This window comes from Macaca fascicularis, chromosome 4, assembly GCF_037993035.2.
Source record: "Macaca fascicularis isolate 582-1 chromosome 4, T2T-MFA8v1.1".
Classification (NCBI taxonomy): Eukaryota; Metazoa; Chordata; class Mammalia; order Primates; family Cercopithecidae; genus Macaca; species Macaca fascicularis.
In genome coordinates, this window is record NC_088378.1 from 111,563,312 (window position 1) to 111,588,483 (window position 25,172).

Below are 25,172 nucleotides of genomic sequence, written 5' to 3' on the forward strand. Positions count from 1 at the left end.
GTCAGGCAGGATTGACTGGTTATAGTATTGGCTTGGCCTTCCTCAGGCCCAGAAGACCTGGACAGAAGTGATTAGCCATGGAGACTATACACTTCCACGTGGAAAATACTTAGAGAGAATTTGGTTTGGTTCAGAAGAACTCCATATTCTCCTTTATCAACTATACTTGAAGTTGAGTTGATGGCAGCAGAAGTGTGATTTCAAACTCCCTTTACTAGTGAAGAGAAAGCATTCCCTATTTCCTCTACTGAGTTAGGATTGTTTATGGGACCCTATGGGGCAGCCTGTGTATTATTCCATATTCATTATGGACAGTGGGGATGGTCTGGGATTTGTCTTAGACTGACATTGGAGAATTGAAAAGGCTAAGGAAAGATATTTAAGTTTTATAATGAAGGTCCAAAATTAATCTGGAGGCCAGAGGGACCCAGAAAATAAAATAAAAATGAGAATTACTAATGAGTGGATCTTTGCCATTGGTAAAAATCTGGGTCACTTATAGCTGTATTTTTCCATCTGTGCTTTTGTCTGTGGGCTTTGATAGCATAGTTGTCTAATAAGTGTTTCAGCATCTGAATCTGACAATAGATATCATTCCAGAATACAATTGTTATGTAACAAAGATTCTGTATTCTGGAGAAAAAAGTCAATCAACACAATTTTAAGCTTTCTATGTCTTTTGTTTGCAGGGATTCAGGCATAAACAAGCATTTGTCATTCGATTCTTCTAGTGCATTTCTAGCATAGTGTGCCTTAGGCATGACACATCAGGGTCTGATGTTTATCTTTTATTACCTGCCAGACCTCTCTGGAAAAGCCTCCATGGAATTCATCATCTGCAGTCTTTGTTGTAGGTACATATATAAATACATGTTGAACGCATTCGTTGAGGATATTGTGGTTTCTAAAGCTGAACTTAAATAAAAAGTATTGAGATGAATAATGAAGAGGACTTTCTGCAGAAGGTATGAAGCTAATCATTAAAATGTTTTTAACTAAAATATTGACAGCAAATCTTTTAAAAAATGTGAAGTATTTGAGTGCCAGTAAGAATAAGTGTAGCATAATTGTACTTATTATATGTCCACTTTGGAGAAGTTAATGAAGAATTGCCCTTCTCTACTACACAGTAAGTTTATAAAGATAATGAAAACTAAACAGTTCAAAATATTAATCTAGGAAAGCTCATTTGGTTTGAATAGTCATTTAGATTCAATAGGCACCAAGTTTCAGAAGAATACGTATGCTATAAAAAATTTTATTTCTATTTTGGTTGTTATTGAGAGAATAATGTTTTGTTTTTCTCAAAGCTTTGGCCTCATTCTAACAAATATGCTTTGAGATTAAATGACTAAAGGTGGAAACCTGTTTTCAAATTATATTTGAAATGCACAGCATGAATAGTGATAGCCACTCATTGGGTCTAGCATATATTAAAATAATCAGTTGTCAGCATATAGCATTTCTCCTCACTTCTTAATGTGTGTGTACCCAACCTTTACTCTTGTATTTCTGACCGACCATTTTGAAAGACTGAAGTACAGACTTGGAGGCAAGTTGTGGTAAAATTTGGGAGGATGTGGGTTATCTTTATTAAATTAAGAAAATATATTGCAAGAAGCATACCTACTATGTGAAGAGTGCAGTGAAAACCAGTGCATTATGTATGAAATAGTAGCATATAGAGAACAAACCTGGTCCCCACTTATGCATGGAGTGTAGAAGATCGCTAACATCTAAGAATGGGTTCACTGATCTGTACAGTGAATACAAGCAGTTGTTTTGAAAGAGACAAGAACAAATGCACTTTCCATAAGGAAACTGGGCAAGGCTGTGTGAAGAAGGGACTGCCTGAGGTGGAGGTGTGGCTTATCCTGTACTGTCATGTCACTGTTGTAGGCAACAAATGGTGGTTTGTGTGATTATAAAGAATTTAGCTAAAAGTAAATTCATGCTGCCAATGAAGGCTTATAGAAAGAAAGTAAGGGTGATTAGCATGTACATTATTAGCTTTTGGGGTTTTCGATTTCTAACTATGTAACTTCTTGGACTAGGTTTTACTTACTACTTCTGAACCCACAGCAAGAACTCTGCTTTCTTCCTCAGCTCCCACAATTTTAGCCCAGGATTCCAGGTGATGCAGCTCCTACGAAAGCCCTTAAAAGCCATGCCCTCCTCAAGACCAGTCTAGACCAAATGTTGATTGTTTACTCTTAGGAGGGCAGAAAAATGAACAACATGATTTTTAAACTGCACAATTCTCACAGCAAGATACATTTTCTGTCTTTTGAGGAAAGTTCCTTTGGAGTTGGAATAGAGCATTGTATTTACTAGATGTTATAACGGTGAATGTTGACTGTCCACTTGACCCAACTCCACTGAGTAAGCTCTTTTATACTCTCCTGTATAGGGTCGCAATCTCAGGAAGTGAAAGAATATGGAAGGAGGCAGGGAGATGACATGTGACATTCCTTTTCCAGCTAACTGATGTCTGGTAAAGGAGAAGATTGTGTTTCATACTAGATGCTCTGGGAACGTGAGCAAGAGCAGCATGAAGTAAACTACAAAACACAGCACCTGAACAAAAGCTCAATGGATTCCGAAAGGCAGATAGTGTGTATGGAGAAAATCTCTCAGAATAATTACTTCCCCAACCTGAACAAATTCTTTGTTAGAATCTTCAGTAAAATGAACAGTTATTAATCTTAGATTTGGTATTTCCCTAAAGAATATTTTACTGAGATTCTCTATTTAAAACAATGATGTAAAGTCATGCATTCAGCCACATTCTTAGCAGTGGCAAACAAAAAATTGATTGAAAACACATTCTTATTTCTTATAGTAGACCCTATGGGGTGTATGAAGTTGAGAAGTTGAGTGAAAGAGTAGCATATCATAACAATTAAAATCTGTTTATCAAGAACCTTGTGTGTGGTTCTGAGCTGGGTAATATGTCAAGTGAGTAAGATCTGTTCTCCGCCCTTCAGATATTTATAACTCAATACAGAGAACACTGACACAGGTAGACACAGTTCTGACGTTTTCATATCACAGAAGGAATGAATGTCATCTGGGGTGAAGTCAGAGATCCATCCAGCTCTGCAGCCTGTATCTGTTGGGGGCATGAAGTGCAGCCCCATGGGAGGCTCTGCCTGACCTTCTAGAGGCTTGCTTCAAGAGGCTAGAGGTTTACCTACCCCAACTCTCCCTGCTTTATGCTGTTGTCTGTGTGACTCTAGAGAACACCTGATTCTTGTTTTATATTTTCCATTTGTTTTGTCTTTTAGAATTCAGAAGATTTGTCTTCTGAAGATTTCAAGGTTTATAGTTCATTTTATAATTATTTACCTCAAACCTGCCTACTTCCAGTGTATCAACTAGCTCTCCATTTAAGAAATCTCAATGGAGAGACAAGACAAAAATTAGATGAGAGTTTCAAGAGCAGTGGGTTAAGCTCGCACTTCCTGAAATCAGAATGCCTGCATTTTAATCTCGGCTTTGCTACTTACTAGCTGTGTGATGTGGGGCAAATTATTGGACTTCTCTGTACCTCACTGGGACATTAATAGTGTCCACAGGAAGAGATTTTGTGGAGATTAAATAAGTTAACACATGCAAAATGCTTAGAACTGTGCTTACAATATAGTGAGAACTCATTAAAAAGGAGTCATTCATTACATATACTTTATTTTGTTATGTTGACCTCTAATAGCTCTCCTGTTTTCATTTTTACAGACTTAAAGAGTTTTACGCTTTCCTTTACATGATGGAATGTATTTGCTTATGATAGTAATGATAACAATTATATATAATGTACCTTTTTACATAAACATATATCCATCCACTTCTAGCCTATAAGGGCTTTCCTAAGGCACAATGACTAGAACTATTTTTAACAATCTAGTTACAGGCATATTATAATTTTTTAAAAGGATAGAACACCTTCCCCTCTCATATTTAAAGTATTTTTATATTCATATTTACAGTATTTTTATATGCTGCAGCAGCCCATTAGCTGATATCTTCACTAACAGTTCCATAACGTTCTTGGATCTTTTTCATACTGTATTACAGAGCCCATTATCTTAAATATATATTATATATACATGAATATCTAAATTTTTTCCACGTCTTTTTACCTTTGAAACATTTTTGTTGCTTTTCTGCTCACCCACAAAGTCTTCACAAATTATTTTTGTCCATCTGCATGGATAAATATATTTTTAGCCATACAATCTTAATTTCTCTAAAAAATATGGAGAATTTTTTGATATACTTATGAACATACTAAATAAAACAAAACTTTTTGCTTCCTTTATTATTTTAGTTTTCTTTATTATTTAGCTTCATATTATCAAAATCACATGGTGTTAGACCTTTGTAAAAATTATGTTTTTCCTTCTCTGAAAATGTTTGGTTAGGTATATTTTTCTTGTGTAGAACTTCTATTGTAGATTTTGCATAACTTGCCCATAGAGGTGAGATTTGTTTATGGGTTGATGCCACTGTTGACTATTTGCCAATTTGTTGGGAATAAAAACGAGACTCATAGCGTTTCATATGGAAGCAGCTATATCATTTACATTCTGATACTTCTTTCACACAGAGCTCTCAATAATGATTGTTGCTCTATCATTCTTGGTCACATGTCAATGTTCCACCTAATCCACCAGCTTAGATCTAGGTTATTATCTTGTAATAATAATGAGAATTAAAAAGTCAGAAAGTGAAAATTTGATGGTAAGAGTGGAAATTAACCAGGTTGACCCTGACATTTGGCTATCTAATCTCCCCACAAATGTGCTTGGAGATGAGAAACTCAACACTTTGACAAATAACCCATTCCATTTTGGGCCCATTATATTAAGTAAAATTCTGATTCCTTGCAAATTCCAAGAAATTTATCTGGATTTTCCTTCTGTGCTTTGTTTTACTTCAAAAGATAGAGATACTATTGAACTCTCACTCGAAGTGTGGAGTTTTTTTTTTTTTAAGACTTGGATTTCCTTAGTTTTCAGTATTTTGTCACATATAAAGTTTTTAAGCAGCATGAAAAAATGAAATAAGAGTTGCAAACCACACATATTTTAATTCTGCTATGTTTTAGGTATGAAGCCAGGCAAGTTGCTGTATTTATCAGATCCTCAGCTGCCTCACTGAAATATATATACATATATATATATTTATATAAATATATGTATATATGTGTCTATATAGATATATAGAGAGTGAAGGCATGCATACACACACACACACACACACACACACACACACACACACACCAGAGACAGAGAAAGAGAGAGAGAGAACGTTTTAGCTATTTCAGAAAAGCATGAGAAATAATGTTTTCTCAGTATCTTAAGTGGGGTAATCATAACCCTAGGGAAAACGGCTGATATTGAGGATAACTACAGTGAAAAAACCCTAAAGAAAAGGTAAAATTTATAGAGTAAAGCTACAGAGGCATTGTAGAGCAGACTTTCACCAGCACAAGCCCATCTAAGTGAAGAAGCACAGGTCTAAGCCTTTCTAGAGAAAACTTTGAAGAATGCCATGCCATATTTTATCTAGGAAAGCTGTTTTGACTGAATCATCCTACTGGGTTACCATCAGGTCTTGTTGACATCCAAAGAAGTCTCATTCAGAATCTTTTATAAAGGAGATGTCTGAGTCAAATGTCCTTTCTGGCCTTATACTTCAACATGGTAGGTCTTGTTTGTAATTAATTAATTAGAAATTATTTACTCAATTACTACTTTATGCTAGGCAATATATTAGGCACAAGGATACATCTAAATGCCACCTTCTAAGAATCTTCAGTCTTTGACATGTTCTTCTTGTCAGCCTTTCCTGACTTTACTTCCTATCCCATCTGTCTTGGATTCCATATCCTATTATTTATTTATTTTTTTTCCTTTTTGTGGAGAACAGGGTCTCGCTGTATTACCCAGGCAGGTCTCGAACTCCTGGGCTCAAGCTATCCTCCCGCCTCTGCCTCCCTGAGAGCTGGGATTACAGGCATGAGCCACCGTGCCCCGGCTCCATATCCTATTATTTTAGCATCTTCCTTGCCCAAATCCTCAACTTATTTTTGCCATTGTCCTTCTGAGTTTGTGACCTCATAAAATCTTAAACCATGGTGTCTTCACATTTCCAGCTGAGCATTGCTAGAGAAAATAATTACCTGTGCAGATTGGTGTCGCTACAACTTTAAAGCCTCCAATTCTTTCTGGGCCCTTGATATTTTTCTTTCCTGAGTCGGCTCTTTCTCAGTCTCCACTATAACTATGTCAAACAATTTCCATTCTCCTTAAGCCTTTAGTCTTCCATATTCCTACTCTATCTGAGCACTTCTTACCCTAAAGGGACAACTGGAAGCACCACAACTCTCCACCTTTTCTTATCCAGAATGGGTAAGATAGATTAAGGTTTAAGATCAGTTTTAGATTGAAATTCTACCATTTATTGGGTGAAAACCTTCCTGAGACTCAGTTATCTCATCTGAAAGGCACTCATGAAATGTTAACAATTCTTTTCTTTCTCTCCTTCTCCTCCTAATAGTCCTCTTCCTCCTCCTCATTTTTTCTCTTCCTTGTTTCAGCCAGTTTGGGCTGCTATAACAAATTGCCATAGGTTGGCTGGCTTAAACTACAAACATTTATTTCTCACAGTTCTGGAGGCTGTAAGTCCAAGTTCAAGCATCTGGCAGATCTAGTATCTAGTAAGGCCTCACTTTCTGGCTTATAGATGCACATATTCTTGTATCCTATATGGTGGAGAACAGAGAGAGAGAAGTAAGCACTCTTCTATTTTTTTCCCCCCCCAGTAAGGGTACTAATTGTATCATGAAGGCTGTAGCCTCATGACCTAATCACCTCTCAAAGGCTCCACCTCCTAATATCACCACATTAGGTGTTAGGGTTTACTGTATGGACTGTGGGGGACACAAACATGCCGTTCTTAACTCTGCTCTTTCTTCTAACAATCTACGTTTTTTCTTCCTCTGATAGAGGAAAATGTATTAAAGTTAATTCTGTTGTTTCAACCTCAGATTCCATCTTTTCTGTCCTCCCAGGACCTCCATTTATTTTTTTTCTACTCAATCCTACATCCCCTTTTTTGGTTCCTTTCATTAAGCATGTATTTATATATGTATGTATTTATTTATTTATTTGTTTTTGAGACAGGGTCTCACTCTGTTGCCCAGGCTGGAGTGCAGTGGTGCAATCTTGGCTCACTGCAACCTCCACCTCCCGGATTCAAGCGATTCTTGTGCCTCAGCCTCCCAAGTAGCTGGGATTACAGGTGTGCACCACCATGTCTGGCTAATGTTTATATTTTTAGTAGAGACGGGGGTCTTGTTATATTGGCCAGGCTCATCTCCAACTCCTGGCCTCAAGTGATTTGCCTGCCTCGGCCTCCCAAAGTGCTGGGATTACAGTGTGAGCCACTGCGCCTGGCTGTCTTAGCATTTAAATATATGCAAGTCTTCTCTACCTAAAAGCAACGTAAACTTTTCTTGAGCCTCTATATTCTCCGCTAGTACACATCTTTTCTGTCTTCTTCATACTTTTGAGTTATATTTCATATCTTCATTTGTTAATATTTCTTGTGTGCTTACTGGGTATAGATCCTGGGCTAAACAACTCACATTCCTCTTCAACTCACTGGATCTTGCTGCTGCTCACATGCTTCCACTGTGACTGTCCTTACCAAGGCCTCCAGTAACTTGGGTTGCAAAATACAATGGGCAAGTATTAATACCAACCTTATTTATCATTTCAGTAGCTTGGTCCATTGGTACTTCCTTTTTATGTTTGCTCATTAAATATGGTGGGTTTTCAGTTCTATTTATTTATTTATTATTTTTACTATACACCATTTAAATGAACATCTCAGTTCTGTTTTAGAATTCTTATTTTCTCAGTCCCTGTTCTTTCCCTTAATAATTCTAACCACTGTCAGGGCTATTTTTTCCTTACATTTCGCTTTTGCATTTTGACCCTTATGGTCAATGCTTGCTGGACACTTCCAGGTGACACAATCACCTTAGATTCCATATGCTCAAAATAGAACTCATAATTTCCCTTCTCAAGTCTTTGCTTTTTGGGTTTCCTAGTAGAAATGTGACTGTCATTTTTCAGTCCTCTGTCTCTGACACTTCCTATATCCAGCCCGATACCAAACTGCGAAATCTACTTCCCAAGTATGTCTGCACTATGCTCATTTCGCCCCCTACTCCAGAGCTATTCTCCTAGTTCAGATCAATGTAATCTCTACTCTAGATTACCCAAGTGGGTATTACAGATATAAAAAGTTCCTTGGTTTATAGTATCCTGACCTAGATGTAGTGTTTCTCAATTCTACAAGGGACACTTAACTGTATATTTGGCACTTAAGAGATCATAATGTCTGGACTAAAGTAATTAATGCCTTTTAGTTTGGAGAAAAAAAACTTATAGATGGACGAAAGCTCTACTTTAATGATACTGAAAGTTATTTAATGAAGCATTAGGTGAGATCTCCAAAGGGAGACTATATAATTTACTAATTATAATGAAGACAACATAACTATGAGTTATTTGAAGAGGACATAAAGTTTAATAAGGATTCTACTTTCATTGGAGACTTAAGAACATCAATCATCCATTAAAAATAGAGCTACTATATATGATTCAGCAATCCCACTACTGGATATATATCCAAAGGGTGTGAAATCAGTATGTTGAAGAGATATCTGCACTCCCATGTGTATTACAGCATTATTCACAATAGCCAAGATATAGAATTGACCTAAGCATCTGGCGATAGATGAATGGATAAAGAAAAAGTGATATATATACACAATGGGATAGTATTCAGCCTTTAAAAGGAAGGAAGCCTTAAACAGGCAATAATTAGCTTAGCCCAGGCATTATGATCTCTTAAGTGCCAAATAAAATTTTCTGTTGTTTGTTAAAACATGAATGAACCTAGAGGACATTATGTTAAGTGAAATAAGCCAGACACAGAAAGACAAATACTTCATGATCTCACTTACATGTGATGTGTAAAAAGGTTGAACTCAGAGAAGCAGAGAGCAGAATGTGGTTAACAGAGGGTAGGTGGTGGAGGGATTGCGGAGATGTTGGTCAAAGAATAAAAAATTTTATTTAGAAAGAGGAGTAGTTTTGAGAGATCTACTGTACCACATAGTGACTACAGTTAATATATAAGGGGACCTCAAAAAGTTCATGGAAAATGCGTATTATAAAAAAAAACTGTACATGGATTTTAAAATCTTTTTGAACCAAAGTAAGTTCAGGCTAATTTGTTATAACGTGTCTGAACAGGATATAGTTTGAGGCACTAAGCATAAGACATCAGTTTGAATAGAGCGTCTATCAGAGCAGTATGAATTCCGCTAAAATCAAAGTAAGAATGAACATCAAATTTATGGTGAAGGTGGGGTGGAAGAATGGTGAAATATTTGATGCTTTATAAAAAGTTCATGGGGACAATGCTCCAAATAAATCAGCAGTTTGAAATGGATGACTCTTTTTGAGAAGAGATTAAACAATGTTGAAGATGAAGCTTGAAGTGACAGACCTTCCACATCAATTTGCCCTAGTTGTTCATGTCTTGATTGAAGACGGCTGGCTTTTAACAGCAGAAACAATAGCCAAGACCATAGACATCTCAATTAGTTAAGTTTACACAATTCTGACTGAAAACTTAAAGTACGGCAAACTTTCTACTTGATGTGTGGCAAAACCATTGTACCCAGATCAACTGGAGATAAGAGCAGAGCTTTCAGTGGAAATTTTAAACTGGTGTGATCAAGATTCTGAAGCATTTCTTCAAAGAATTGTAACAGGAGAAAAACATGGCTTTACCAGTATGATCCTGAAGATACTGCCTAATCAAAGCAATGGCTAGCAAGAGGTGGAAGTGGTCCAGTCAAAGCAAAAGTGGACCAGTCAAGAGCAAAAGTCATGGCAATTGTTTTTGAGATGCTCAAGGCATTTTGCTTGTTGACTTTCTAGAGGGCCAAAGAATGATACCTACTTATTAGGAAAGTGTTTTGAGAAAGTTAGCCAAAACTGTAGCAAAAAAATGCCCAGGAAAGCTTAACCAGAGAGTTCTACTTCACCACGATGATGCTCCTGCTCATGCCTTTAATCGAACAAGGGTAACTTTGTGAGCATTTTGATGGGAGATCATAAGCATCCGGTTTACAACACTGATTTGGCTCCTTCCGTCTTCCTTTTGTTTCCTAATCTTACAAAAATCTGTAAAGGGGATTCATTTTTCTTTAGTTAATAATGTAAAAAAGACTACATTAATATGTTTAAATTCCAGGATGCTCATTTTTAAAAGGATGCACTAAATGGCTGCTATGATTGCTTACAAAAGTGTATTAACCTTGATATAGCTTATGTTGAGAAATAACGTTTATATTTTATGTTTTTATCTTTTAATTCCATTTCCATGAACTTTTTGACATACTCTCATATTGTATATGTAAAAATTACTGAGAGAATAGATTTTAAGTATTTTCACCACAAGAAATGGGAGATAATATATATCCTAATAGCTTGATTTAGCCATTCCACAATGTATACATATATCAAAAGATTATATTGTATACCATAAATATATACGATTTTTACTTGTCAATTAAAATTAATAAACATTTTAAAAGGAAAGGAGATCCAGATCACCTTTTGCAGCCCTTCTCTCCCCAGATAAGAAAATTAATCATTTTGTAATGGATGGCTACATCAAACCACCCTGCAGGTTAATTTTTGGTTGTGGCCAGAAAAGTAGGTAACTGTCTTACCAGGACAGGCTAGAGAATCAACAGGAGCCTAGGAAAGAAGGAAACAGTGTGGCCACAAGAAATGATAAAACTAGTTTTGTACAGATGGAGATAGGGTTTGTACGTGAAAATTCCCAGCTGTGAAGGCTGGAGAGATTGTTGAGAGGCTGGATTATGCAGAGCCTTAGAGAATACCAGTTTCCCTGAAGGTGAAGGGAGAATTGTGGAGGTATTTTCAGCAAAGAAATAACGAAACCAAAACTGTGCTATAGAGAAACAACATGGCAGTAGTATGAAGGATGGATAGAAGAAGGGTAACATTGGATGCACAGAGAATGGTTAGAGATTGTGGAGTTGGTCAAAGGATACAAAATTATAGTTAAATAGGAAGAATAAGTTCAAGACATGTATTACACATCATTGTGGCTATAGCTAATAATATACATTCTTGAAAATGCTAAGAAAGCAGATGTTAAGTGTTCTCATCACCAAAATGATAACTATGTGAGATAATGCATATTTAATTAGCTAGATGTAACCATTCTGTAATGTATATATACTTTAAAACATTATGTGGTATATACCATACATAGAATTTTATCTGTCACTTTAAAAAATTAAAGGAAAACGCTAAAAAAAAAAAACCCATTAGACAATCCTATAAAAATGGGCAGTTTTAAAAAGACACATCAAAAAACAAGATATTAAAAAAGTTGTGTCAATTCAGGTGACAAAAGATGGAAAATGGAAACGCTTTTTTTTTTTTTTTTTTTTTTTTTAGACAAAGTCTTGCTCTGTCGCCCAGGCTGGAGTGCAATGGCATGATCTTGGCTCATTGAAACTCTGCCTCCCGAGTTCAAGTGATTCTCCTGCTTCAGCCTCTGGAGTAGCTGGGATTATAGGCACTTGCCACCACACCAGGCTAATTTTTGTATTTTTACTAGAGGCGGGGTTTCGTCATGTTGACCAGGCTGGTCACAAACTCCTGACCTCAGGTGATCCACCTGCCTCGGCCTCCAAAGTGATGGGATTACACACATGAGCCACCATGCCTGGCCAGAAACATTTATTTTTAAATGTTAAATCAATTGAAAATAATTGCCATGTGTATTTACTCTTTCTAGTTTGTTGTATGTTACTTTCACATTTTTACTATTATAATGAAGGTGGCACTGAACATACATGATGTATCTTGGATTATTTTCTTAAACCAAGTTGCTAGGAGTAGGAATACAAGGTTAATAGGTATGGGTATTTTAAAAGTAGTTAATACAAGTGTGTGATGTAGTCTTTTAAATAACACTTCTCTAAATATTTTAAGCACGTTTTCTTTTTTCTTTGAAGAAGATACTTCAAGGTAACTGAAGGCACATTCTTTCATCTTTGACATATTCTTTTAAGTTTGATAATTATTGATCCCCTTTTCCACTATTTCTAACAGAGGTTAAAACTTGATGAAATTTCGTTTTGCTTGTTTGCGTTTCCATGCACCTCTCTCATTAACAAAATCAGAGTGTTTGGCAAATGCATTAATGGCTACACCTCAGACTATAACTATTATACAGGGGTCAAAAAAAGTTTGTTTTGTTTTTGTTTTTGTTTTTTGTTTTTAGTATTGACATTAAAAAGGTAACTGTTAGAGAAAATTAAAAGTAAATCAATAAAATCAGTGATATTTAGAACCTAAATAACACATTATTATATTGGAAATAAATTTATTAGGTCAAATTAGGGTCTACATTTAATGCTTGGCAGTATTCCTTTAGGTTAAGCATTTTTTGGTTAATTTGATCAAGTCACTGAGTTGAAATGCAAAATGACAAACTTATATTAAACCATATAAACACCATTTCAAAAGAATCACCATGGTAAGAAAAACACGAATTATAAAAATGTCTTGTAATGAACTTGAATGTAAGAAGGAAACATTCTTTATGGCCATTCCCATGTATGAGACAAAAAGGAGCCATCTGACGAAACAATAGTGAAAACATTTTGAAATTGTGAAAAGCTGCTCTGGTGAAAATATCAAAAGAATGAAAATCAACCTGTTGTAGGAGAAATTTGGGATTGTCTAAATTAAGCATAAATTAAATTTGTATATGTATGCCATGCAATCAAAATGAAATTGCATATCTGTACTTAGGCTCATGATTCTTCCAGGCTGGTTTACCTCTCTCTCTATCTTCAGCTCAAATGCTCCCTCTTCTGTTTAAGCTTGGCCTATCTGAAGACTGAAATATTCTGCCTGTGCAGTAATAGCATTACTGTAGAATCCAAGCAAGGCTATTTGGGTCACACTGCTCCACTCTGAGAATCCTTGGACTGCTTAATATGCCTTCAGGATCCTGAGCGGTTACCCTATTTTATTGTGTTTAGAATATAGAACTTCTTAGATAAGGGAATAGAGCCCGACCCAAAGAAAATCACCTCTAGGCTGCTCAGGGCCTGTGAGGTAATCTAGAATGAGTTATCTTTCCATGGGAAGTCCTCAGTAATGCATGGTGCCTAGGTAATAATTCTGGCTGACCTCTATTTAGTACTCACTATGCATCAGGCATTGCTTTTCCAACATAATGTTGCAACCAGGGAGAACTGTATCACTGAGTACTTGATAAATGGTCAAATATTTCTAAACTAATTGGTAAACAGTGGCTAACAAGAGCCTCTTAATGGTCTACTCTACCCAAACTTTTCTACCTGTCCTAGCATTTTCCTGGGGCTCTTGGACTTGTCCACAACCCATCAGTTAAATAGTTAAAGAACTAGTACCTGGCCCTACACGGGTCCTCCAGGACCTTGCTACAGCTTCCCAGCACCCCAGCAATGGTTGGGAGGATATCCTGATGACAGTGTTCATCAAGAATGTGCCAAGTACTTGGTGCTCTGGAGCCAACTGGCTGGGTTCAAATCTTAGCTTTGTCACTTATGAGACTTGTGAGCTTAGGTTAGTTGAGTAGTCTTTCTTTGACTCAATTTTTCTCATCTCTGAAACAGGATGGTAATATATTTATCACATGGGATCTTTTTCAGACTAAATAAATTAAGACATGTAAAGCATTTAGAAGAGATCTAGCACATAATAGGCGCAATGTAAGTGTTGGTTATTTTTATTAGATGTACTGATGGCTAAATGTTGTCACTATCACCCTTCAGTGCCACGCTAGATACCACTGTTGGGGAAAAGACAGGTGGTCACTGCTGATACAGTTGTGCCTCATATCTCTAGAGCTGCTCCATATTCTAAACAGCATTCCAGTAGTTTTGAGACCTAGTTGTGTGGTAGTTGAGAAAGTTTATTTCTTTACTTCTTACCTTATATTTTAAATCAATTGACAGTATTTAACAATCACAAAATTTCAAATAAAAATCCATATTTCTGGCATTTTTTGAAAATTTGTAAAACTGGCGACATGAGGGCCACGTTTTAATATGGCAACAATTGGCTGGACTCCTGTTTTGGCTCCTTCTTGGGAAGGGGTATCAACTATTGTGTCTGCCCTCCAGCCCACTGTGTTTTTTTGTAATCTGTCTGGTATTTGAGTTTGCTCTCCGTGAACTAGGCTAACCTAATCATATCTCTTTCTTTAGAACATGGAGGCCCTTAACTGCCACAACAACACTTTATTGCCTCTACTAGATTGTAATATTCTTTGTGAATCATGTTTTATATTTTATTTATTTTTATGTCTTTGATTTTGCCTTATCCATACTAGGTTACATCCTCACTCTTGGGACAAATGAAGTTTAAACTGGTGGTGATCTGAATTAAAATGGGTTTTACTTTTATATAGAAAAGAGTTATAAAAATACAATTGAAAAAGAATATATAATTGAAGAAGTTAAACAAGTTTTATGAGTTACACAGATAACATTATATCATAAAAACAGAATTCCATTTAAGTCAATTGTCAAGCTTTGGTGATGTAGGAAGAACCTCAAACAAAATACGTGGATTTGAATTCCCATTCTTCCTCAGATATGACCTTGGACAAATTACCTAACCCCTGTGGGCCTATTTCTGCTTTGGAAAAAATATAGGTAATAATAAATACTCCCTGTATGTTGTGGGTATTAGATGAAATATAAAATATTGTCTTGATATGACAATGCTTTTAAAATGTTAATATTTTTATAGGTATTGTTTTAAAGACTTTTTTTGTTGTTGTTGTTGAGACAGAGTCTCACTCTGTCACCCAGGCTGGAGTACAGTGGTGCAATTTCGGCTCACTGTAACGTCCACCTCCTGGGTTTAAGTAATTCTTATGCTTCAGCCTCCCAAGTAGCTGGGACTACAGACATGTGCCACGAAATCTGGCTAAATTTTTGTATTTTTTGTAGAGATGGAGTTTTGCCATGTTGCCCAGGCTGGTCTTGAACTCCTGGCCTCAAGTGATCCGCCTACCTCAGCCTCCCAAAGTTCTGGGATTACAGGCATGAGCCACCACACTTGGCTGGATATTATTTAAAAGACTTTAGACAAATTAAATTTAACAGAGTTTAATTGAGCAAAGAATGATTTGAGAATTGGGCCTCCCTGAGAACCAAAATAGGTTCAGAGAGACTCTGAAGCTGCCACATTGTTGGATAACATTTATGGACAGAACAAGAAAAGTGATGTACAGAAGACAGAAATGAGTCACAGAAACAGCTGAATTAGTTACAGCTGGGAGTTTCCCTTATTTGAACATGGTTTGAACAGTTGGCTGCCTGTGATTGGCAGGCATCTGAAATTCTAATTGGTACAGGAGTAAGTTATAGTCTGTTTATAAAGTTCTAGGCCAAACTTAAGATATGTAAAGAGGCAGCTTTATGTAAATAATTCCTCCCTTTGGGTCAACCTCTTAAGATTGAGAGGTTGACCGAAACCTTAGGCATTGACGTCACTCTCACACCATTGTAAATGGACTTATTTGGTCTCAAATTCCACTGGGAAATAGCAGTACAGTGGATTTTGTAAGGTGGGAATATGGAAACAGAATGAGGGAAAAATAACCTGATTGTTTACTTTAGATTAATTTTTTGTAAAGGTTAGAGCAGAGGGGACTTCTTTATTATGCTGGTATCTCCTGTTTTCAGAAGAAAAAAAAACCTATTCTGCTTTGGAATCTATCTTCTTCCTTAAAGTTTCACTGTGATTATGTTGTATTAGCATGAGTGATTTTGTTTTGATTTGGTCTGTTCTGTTGGGGCCTAATGCAAGAGTTCAGTCCAAAACAATGGTCTTCCATAATTTTAACAATTCTCTTTTTTTGGTCAGGTTCTCACCTAGATGAGAGTGTGACCAAAACTTAGGGCTTTGGTGCTACTTCATATTACCATTATTTTGGGTTTTCTGTTATTGTTAGGTTATAGTGTCCTCATGATCAGGCATTTCTTTGAGATTTTGTCATTCCCGTCAAAGAGACCATCTGACATTCTACACATGGCTGTCTGCAAACATTTAAAACTTTGGAGAGATATAGCATACCAGGGAGAATACTGTTGTGACTGTCAGAATGAAAATGATAATGACCACTATAGTGACTGGCAGGAGCATACCAAGAATTTGGAGTATGCTCCTTAGCCAGGGTTCCTATTGGTTCCTATTAATCAACTAAAATTAAATAGCTCAAAGAATAAGCCAGGTGAAAAGTCTACATGTTTTAATTAAGGATCCTGTTCATTAATCTCTTGTAACTGAATCTCTACAAAATCCAATGTGTTCATATACAATAAGAAGTGTAAGCCACTGTGCAGATTTCTCCCTGTTCAGCCTGTAGGTAATCTAGAGCTATCTAGCACAACTTTAGAAAGAGAATTTAAAGAAGTCTGCTGCACAGCCACAGGGTTTGCAGTAAAATCTGCTATAGAGACTACTGTAAGGGATACATTTCTAATCATTACCTCATTTACTCTAAGCCATAGAAAAAGGGACCTAACAAATGATGCCCATCAAGAAAGTGGAAGGCTCCTGGCAATGTTTTATTTAACCTAGGATGTAGGTTAAGAGAAGTGGACTGATGTTCTATTTCTGACTGATTATGGAGTAACAAAAGTGTCATTAAAATTCTTAGCCTACACTGGCCCTTCATCCTGCATCCGTCAAGAGATAAGGTTGCTCATGTATAAGGTTGTCTGTGAAATCTAACACAAATAAAAATATACTCCATGGGTACACACAAGGCCCCTTTTCCCACTCTGTTGTTCAAAGAGGCATAAGCAAGGAAAAAGTTAAGAAAGGTTAGGAATCTTATGATGGGAGAGAAGTCTTGTTCCATGATCTTGGGAAAGCTTTCTATGTCTAGGATGCCATCTGCTTCTAGGGAGAAATTTCTCTGGTTAGCTTTACCTTAAGGTCTCTAAGAAGTATTTGGTTTCAAGAGGCTGGATGGGCCTTCTGAGTTGTAATATTACAGACTCAAGGTTCAAAGTCCCAGCACTTTATTGCAGTGTGGGTGGCAAGGGAAGTCTTTCTCTGATGGTGTTTCCAGAAGGCCCAATCTCTAAGTTTTAGACCATGAAGGGTTTGACTGTACTCGGTCAGTGGATCATAAAAAGCTCTTTTTACCTAATGAAAATACACTTTGGCACAATGCATTAAAGCCTGCATTGTAGCATTTAGTCATATGAGAATTTAGGTGCAGAAGATACATAAGGTTCTATTATTAGAGGCCTTGCAGTGACCGTTTCATAAATAGTCAACTCATGTTTTGATTGGAAGAGGAACTGATTGTCATCAGTCTACAGTACCTTTGACCAAGACAATTCAGTCCATTCAGTTAGATTTGCCTAATTCTATTATATCTGTAACATCTTATGTTTTACAACTTGTCCAGTGAAACAAGTACCTTTATTGTTGGAGATTTCTCTAGGAATGTCCCATGACAGAAACACATTTCTTGGTAACCGTTAAGCTATTTTAGCTATGGTTATTGCATTAGCCTTCTTGCATGAAGAAAGCTTGTGTATAACTAGAAAACATGCATTACAAATAACAATTGAATAGAAGCCATGTGTAAATGTTCAAATGGCCCATCAAGTAGCAAAAATGTCCTGAAGTTTTTATTGTCTTCCTGGGATTATGGATTTGACAAAACAAAATAAACCACTTTATTGGTTTATTTATAAACCACTTTATATGGCAACTTAGAATAGTCATGACACCAATAAAATTTTAAAAATATAATTTGGACGCAGTCTCGGCTCACTTCAACCTCTGCCTCCTGGGTTCAAGTGATTCCCAAGTAGCTGGGATTACAGGTGTGTGCCACCATGCCTGAATAAGTTTTGCATTTTTAGTAGAGATGGGAGTATCACCATATTGGCCAGGCTGGTCTTGAACTCCTGACCTCGAGTGATCCACCTACCTTGGCATCCCAAAATGCTGAGATTACAGGCGAGAGCCACCATGCCTGGCCAAGTGTAGAGCTTTCAATGATGGAAGTTTTAATCACACAAGAAGGACCAGGCAGCTCTCCAGACTCTCCATGAGTCCACACTCGACACTGAATTTATATTATCTTAAATACAAATTTTGTTTCTTCAATTCAGGTGCACAGCACTGTTTGTTAAATGGGTTATTATAGGCAACTTGACTTGAACCACGAACCTCATTCAAATGGTGTATTTTAACAATTTCAGTACTGGCTGATCTAGCATGGTAATCTGCCAAAGTATTTCCTTGGTATTCAATTAGTTCTTGTGCTACTTAAGTTAGCAATTTTATAAACTGGTCAACTTCTTCATTAGAGTTTTTAGTATTCCTATCCCGTCCAAATGATATAATTCTAGAGTTATCAGAGACCTGTATTCAAGAGTGTTTATGAGCATTCTTTCAAACCTTTCCATGAACCTCCTTGAGGACACAACATTTTAGGATTTTACTTGATTGTAATGGGCTTTCAGAAAGTTCATCAGAATTCATAAACTGTCAATAAGACTTAAAATGGTTATGGTTAAAAGGAAATTTGGCTGTTTCTGTATCCTATAATAATTTGACATAAATAAACATAATTATTACTGATAACTATATTAAGATATATCAGAATATTAGGAGTCACATACAATTTTGAAACACATATTCACAATATATTCATAAAAATATAACTCAGAGAATGTTAAGTATCATTTATTTTACAATGCTTTCCATTTTATTTACCATATCAAAGAAGCTTATTTATTATCTCTTCTTTGGATGCTTCAGGGACCTTTTGGAACATCCTAAAGTTAGTTTGAAGTAAAAAAGACTTAATTTTAGAATTTGAAATTTGATTTTAGGAAGCCTATCAAATATGCCAAAGGTTTTAAACACTGTTAAAATAGAATCGCAGATTATGGCAAAATAATAGTAATTCATTTAGCCTAACTGATAATTAAAAGGTTTTCAAAAGCAAAAATCCTTATTCTTTGATGAAGAGGAGACTCAGTTTTCCTAATCAAAAGACATAATAAAGACAGCATAAAACAAAATCTGTCTCTCCTCTATTTTTCTTTGCATTTTACTCAAAAGGTGGATGAAAATCTTTCACTCTTATTAATACTACAATAAATTCTTATTCAAAGGAAAAAACAGAATTTTACTTTTTTCCCCTGTGAACTCTGCAGAGAAATATGAATTTGACTTTGTATTAGTGTATAATCAATACTACAGCTAATTTTAATAAAACCTTATAAGCAAATACATTCACCTTCAATCAGCTTTTGAACACACAGGATTTCCATAAACCTTTTTATAGCCTCTTACATTTTTTTCTATTTTCCCTCAAACTTGAATATCCATTAAATTTTATATATGTCATTTTTTCATTTTGAAAGAACCTTTAAAAAACCTCTAAACTAGACAAAATTATTTTTTCTCAAAAAACACACATTTTCATTTTCTCGTCAAAGACAATCTTGCTTTTCTTGTACACTTTGCATATGCAATTATTTATTTTATTTTGTTTATTTGTTTTTTTAAGACAAGAGTCTCACTCTGTCACCCAGGCTGAAGCACAGTGGTGCAGTCTTGGCTCATTACAATCTCCACCTCCCGGGTTCAAGCCATTCTCCTGCCTCAGCTTCCTTAGTAGCTGGGGTTACAGGTGTGCATCACCATGCCTGGCTAATTTTTGCATTTTTAGTAGAGACAGGGTTTCACTGTGTTGGCCAGGCTGGTCTCTAACTCCTGACCTCAAGTGATCCTCCCAGCTTAGCCTCCCAAAGTGCTAGGATTACAGGCATAAGACACCATGGCCAGCCAAATTATTTACTTTAGTAGTTATAGTTACATATATTAACTTAAATTTAACTCTTAATAATTCTAACTTCCAGTGTAAAACCTAGAAAGTAAATGATTTTGAAGTGTTTTATATCAGTATCTGCAGATGAAAACCATTTCATAATTTTTTAGAAAGACGTTTCCTCAATTATTTTTAATAGATCTAAATATATTTACCTTTTCAATATCATATAAAATAAGATGCTAAAGCATAAATTTATGTTAATAATTAATATTTCAGTATTTTAACTTACTTAGAAATGACTCAGATATTTAATGAGTATTTATTTCTGAATTTATTCTTATTTTTTATTTTTATTTTTTGAGGTAGATCTTGCTTTGTCACCCACATTGGAGTGCAGTGGCATGATCTTGCTCACTGCAATTTTTGCCTCCCAGGCTCATGTCTTTCTCCCACCTCAGCCTCCTGAGTAGCTGGGACTACAGATGCACACCACCATGCCTAGCTAATTTTTATATATTTTGTAGAGTGCATCTCACCATGTTGCCTAGACTGGTCTCAAATTCCTGGGCTCTAGTGATCCTCCCACCTCAGTCTCCCAAAGTGCTCGGATTATAGGAGTGAACCACTGCTCCTTTCCCTATTTCTGAATTTAACACGGCTTTAAGATTTTAAGTTTCTGAAAATAATTTTGAAAAAATAACATAAGTGTTCTCCCTAATGTCTTTCCCAGTCATCATGGGTCCTGAGTGGCACCTAGGATGGCTAGGAAGGCCAGGGCCCATCTGGGTCCCTAATTTATACACCAAGTGTAGAGTCAAGGACAGAGGATGGAGCTATGAAAAAGATGTCTGGAGGATCCAACCCCTCTCAACATGGCCAGGAGGCAAAGCTGGAGGAGGGAGGGCAGGACAATATTGGGCTTGGCTGTGCCCTGCAGCTGGTGGCCCAGGTACAGTGGACATACATGTCTCCAGGCCTCACCATGACCACCTCTCCATGCCTCAGAACTCAAAGGCTCAAAATCAAAGACATAAGCTCACAGTAAGATGTGTGAAAGGCCTCAGGGGAGCCCAGTAGTCAGCCTTTTCAGTGTCAGCTTACAGACAAGTCAAGCACATATCAAAATTTTACGGAAGCAGCAATTTTATGACCTTAAAACATATAGCTGGGAGGCCGAGACGGGCGGATCACGAGGTCAGGAGATCGAGACCATCCTGGCTAACACGGTGAAACCCCGTCTCTACTAAAAATACAAAAAAACTAGCCAGGTGAGGTGGCGGGCGTCTGTAGTCCCATCTACTTGGGAGGCTGAGGCAGGAGAATGGCGTGAACCCGGGAGGTGGAGCTTGCAGTGAACTGAGATCCGGCCACTGCACTCCAGCCTGGGTGACAGAGCAAGACTCCGTCTCAAAAAAAAAAAAAAAAAAAAAAAAAAAAAAACATATAGCAAAACAGCATAAACCTTTCTGACCAGTAGACTCAGAAAAAAAAATTCTGAATTATATTTAGTATTGGCAATTCTGAAGATATTCGTATTTTATTTTGCCAACAATATAAAAGCGTGCTTCATTTGCCAAATATTATATAAGATCAGAAAGAAACATCTGATACACATAACAGATATATACATATAGACAGACACACAGACAAGAGCAGAAGTTAAAGTTTTCAGAAAAATTTTTCATTTGCTAGTTTCCTAATAGTTTTTCTTTCCCCCAGTTCAGACTATCAACATTCCAATTACCTGTTTCATTGTTCTAAGCAATTCTTAGCTAGAAAATCCTAAAATTTCACTTCCAAAGGGATGACTTTTAGGTAAAATAATGTAGAAATTTTATCTCTCAATGCATACAGCTGAGACTTTAGGCCTACGTGTTGTACCATCTTTTGCACTAATCAAGGAAGGAGGATGTGGATAAATGCCCAGTAAAGACAGGATGGATAGGAAAAGGTACTTTAGAGGTGAGACTTCTTACATAAATCTAAGTCAATGATAAGAGTCTCTAGTAACTTAGTCTTTCCTCTCTTCCTACTGCACAGAGGCAGACACCCTTAAAAATGGAGGTCTCCTTTACAGATGTAAATTTCCTTTAAAAATGTGTTTCAAAATAGCCAGCTAAATGCCAGAAAGGTGAATTTGGAGACCAATTTAGTTCAATAGGCAGTCTTTTTAAGTTAGCCACTATTTTTTAGCTAAAATTACTGAGTTCAGGTTGGAGTCTATTAATTAATAAGGCCAGGAAACAATTCTCTATGTGTGGTCTCAGCATGGATAGCTCAGAAAAGAAAAAAGTCTACTTTACTTGAGGGCCTACCTTCCATGAACACTTTATATAACTCGCTTTTTATCTTTGGGGCAGGATAGTAACTAAGCCAAAAGATTAGCAGATTCAATTTTTCTTGTCAATTAGCTGCTTAAGCTTTCTATTTGCCCTTTGAAAGACTTTTAAAGAGGCAATAGAAATACTAACTTTTTTAGAAGGTTCTGCACATCAATAGGCGTCCCTGGATATGCCTAATTTGGGAGCCTTCATTTTTAAATGCACTTCTTAAAGTGTGGTGTTGGTGTTATTTGGACCATTCCACTATAATTTTAAATTATAAGATTCTGCCATTTTTGTACGTATTTGTGGCTCGTAGGACCTAATAATTATACATGTAGAGGTATGGGGTAGACAAAAGTAGAGTGCTCCATTCTTCAGAAATTAAGGATCCCATTTTTATGTTGAATATTGGTTTTGGCTCTCACATCTCGATCAACTAAGCCAAAGGTTTTTCCCTACCTAATGCATTGTAGAACACAAAATCCTGGTGAATTTCTGAAAGCCAGAGTTCACACCTTCTGCAGTATTGCCATTTATTGCCAGTTTGTCTGACCAGTCAGCTATCTAAGACTTCTAACTGGATATAAACCAGTTAATTATTAAGTCTAACCCAGTCCAGTGTCTGTCATGACTTCTGAACCTAGTTAAGATAAAAAATGTGCACATCCAAATTTAAATAATCAAAACACAAACACAAGTATCTCCATAATTGGAGAGACAACTTACCCACGATCCCCTGTTGATTCGAGAGAGCAATGGACACGATGGAACTGGTGGATACCTTGCTTAATCACTCCGTGCTCCTGGGGGTTGCTGGAAGCTCTACTTCAAATCTCACTTCTGAGGCCATCTGTTAAAAGAAAACCTTTAGAAAAATTAAATTTTAAATTCAATTAAAGAACAATTCAAGAGTCAGGCAGCCCTCAGAACCAGAATACATTCAGAGCGACTCTTAGACTGTCACATGGTCAGATGATATTTATGGACAGGAAAAGAAAAGTGATGTACAGAAGATTTCCATCTTGGTGCAGAAGATGGAAATGAGACACAGAAACAGTGTTTGAATATGTTTTGAACAATTGGCCACCTGTGATTGGCTGAAACTCTGTGATTGGTAGAAGAGTAGTTTCTAGTCTGCTTAGAATGCTTAAGTCAAGCTTAAAATATGTAAGGAGGCAGCTCTAGGCTCAGTTAAATTTAACAATATGATTGTATTTATATTAGTGTTTACAGATGAGAATGCCAAGGCTCTAGAAGGACTTGCTACTTTGTGGAAAGGTCAGAATTACAACACAAACCTCAATCATCTGGGCTAGTAGGTTTTTTACTGAAGCATCATTCACATTGCACCTAAGTGCAATTAAAAGATTAAGGATTAAGGAGAATAAAAATACTCTACTGGAGGTGGGATAAATGAGGGATCCAATAAATTTGTTTCATTATAGATATGTTTATATGCTGATCACCCTCGTATGTAAAAGAAAACCAAAGGATTGAATGAAATGTATTCTTCATTTGAAACTCCCACTCCCTTTTTTGAGCATTTTTATGAAGTAAAAGGTATGTACTACAACTTAGTTTTTGGGCTTTTTTATTTTTTTGATACCGAGTCTCACTCTTCTTGCCCAGGCTAGAATGCAATGGCGCCATCTCGGCTCACTGCAACCTCCGCCTCCCGGGTTCAAGCGATTCTCCTGCCTCAGCCTCCCGAGTAGCTGGGATTACAGGCACGTGCAACCACGCCTGGCTAATTTTTGTATTTTTAGTAGAGATGGGGTTTCACCATGTTGACCAGGCTGGTCTCGATCTCCTGACCTCGTGATCCACCCGCCTTGGCCTCCCAAAGTGCTGGGATTACAGGCGTAAACCACCACACCCGGCCGTTTTGGGGCTCTTATTGGTAAAATTCTCAGTTAGTAACTAGGAACATTTTTTTTTTTTCCTTAAGAAACTTTCCCTTTTGATCTGGTTTATATGAGGGCAAGTGAATGTTTCTAAAAATACCTTTCTTTTGTCTTAGATCTCTGGCTTTTAGGAAGCAGAATGGCATGTTGAAAAACAAGGTATTTTTAGAAACTGCATCTTTCATTCACTCTTGTGGCCTGGGGCAAGTTACTCTGAGTCTCATTTTTCTTATTTGTAAAATGGTGAGATTTTATTAACTTAAGGGGTACCATGAGAAAACATGCTTGACAATGTGCTCAATTTTAACACATTGTTATTTAATTGTTTATTCAGTTGGAGGTTAGAGTTTGAAACTCAAAGAGATGTTAAAGTTTATCTCACCCGATTCCTTCAATTTATATATGAAAAGATTATATATGAGAAAGGGTCAAGCTAAGACAAATTTAGTCTGCTCATATTGCATTGATAATTATATACCTGGCTAAGTATTTCATTTTCTAAACAATACTTCTTTAAAAGACTATATAAATAAATAAATAAAAATAAATATATACATACGAATTTAACAAAAGTAAAATTATAGACTACGCATTTCTAGCAAAACAATTTTAGACATGGTGAACATGTACAATAAATCTTTATATTTCTGCCAGATTCTATCAGAAGTGTGTTGGGAAAATTTATGCAAATATTGAAATTAAATCCTAAACTACTTACAAAATTATTTATTATATCATATATTAAGTATCATATTATCCAAATATAAGGTTATGTGGAGTGAAAAAGACCACAATTTTCTAATAAGTGAAACTTTAAAATTACAGAAAAGCCTTTGTTCTAGGAAATATAACTTTGTTAATAACAATAATAGCAATGCATCATAATTACATACAAACAGCAAAAAATGAAAATCTTTCTTTTTCTGTTTTAGCCTTG

At 36.3% G+C, this 25,172-nt stretch overlaps 1 protein-coding gene across 1 annotated transcript in view; it reads left to right on the forward strand.

Annotated features, from left to right (window-relative positions):
- The first annotated feature begins 888 nt into the window (after positions 1 to 888).
- LGSN (lengsin, lens protein with glutamine synthetase domain) overlaps positions 889 to 25,172 on the forward strand; it is a 40,955-nt gene continuing 16,671 nt past the window's right edge. Inside the window, exon 1 of the mRNA XM_015449259.4 lies at positions 889 to 965. Within this exon, the coding sequence (XP_015304745.2) occupies positions 936 to 965 (30 nt within the window). The 5' untranslated portion in view covers positions 889 to 935. The remainder of the gene's footprint in view (positions 966 to 25,172) is intronic.